Source organism: Galeopterus variegatus, unplaced genomic scaffold (assembly GCF_000696425.1).
Source record: "Galeopterus variegatus unplaced genomic scaffold, G_variegatus-3.0.2 Scaffold2080, whole genome shotgun sequence".
Taxonomy (NCBI): Eukaryota; Metazoa; Chordata; class Mammalia; order Dermoptera; family Cynocephalidae; genus Galeopterus; species Galeopterus variegatus.
The window spans coordinates 158,977-159,686 of NW_007728191.1; the positions used below are offsets into that span (position 1 = coordinate 158,977).

Here is a 710-nt window from a genome sequence, read left to right on the forward strand (position 1 = left end):
TACAACCAATTCGTTTCAATTAAATATAAATAAGTAAATAAGGCTCTGTATATTTACAATATAAGTAGACAATAACTTAAATCATTTTGGAGACCAGTCCAACCTACTGAATTTGCAGATGTGCACATTCAAAAGAGTTGGAAATCTTGTTTGTGATCAAGCTTCCTTTATTATAAGATGTGTAAGGAATAGTTAATGATAACAATTATAGTGACTTTGAAAAGAGGTAGCGTCATAAAGCTAAATTATAAAATACTAATTAGACTCATTAAAGAAAGTATATTAATTCAAGCAAAGATCATATTCTCTCACCTTCATGGCTTTTACAGCTTGAGATCCCGAGTAATCAAATTCACCTGCCTGACCAATGGATAAACCTCCGGATCCTAGGATAAGGACTTTGGAAACCTATAAGCAATAAGAAAAAAACATTACTTTTATTGATAAAATGAAGACATTAAGGCATTTTCAAAAGTGGGGAAGACAAACTACATTTTCTGAGTCTATGTGGTGATTTAAAGTACAATGTTTTGAAAAATATGTAATATTTGGGGGAAAAGAATAACAATTTAAACATCTCTAATTTTAATGCAATATACAGAATTCATGAAGTTTTTTTTCACTTAAGTAAAAATTTTTGGAAGAGGTTCACATTTCATTTAAACATATATAAATTATCTAAAAGTATCTACATAAATATACTTACATAC

General features: G+C 28.5%; 1 protein-coding gene across 1 annotated transcript in view; it reads right to left on the reverse strand.

Moving 5' to 3' along the window:
• Positions 1-710, reverse strand: part of CPS1 (carbamoyl-phosphate synthase 1, mitochondrial) — a 118,958-nt gene that overhangs the window by 80,301 nt on the left and 37,947 nt on the right. Inside the window, 1 exon segment of the mRNA XM_008580409.1 lies at positions 313-503. Coding sequence (XP_008578631.1) covers positions 313-503 — 191 coding nt within the window.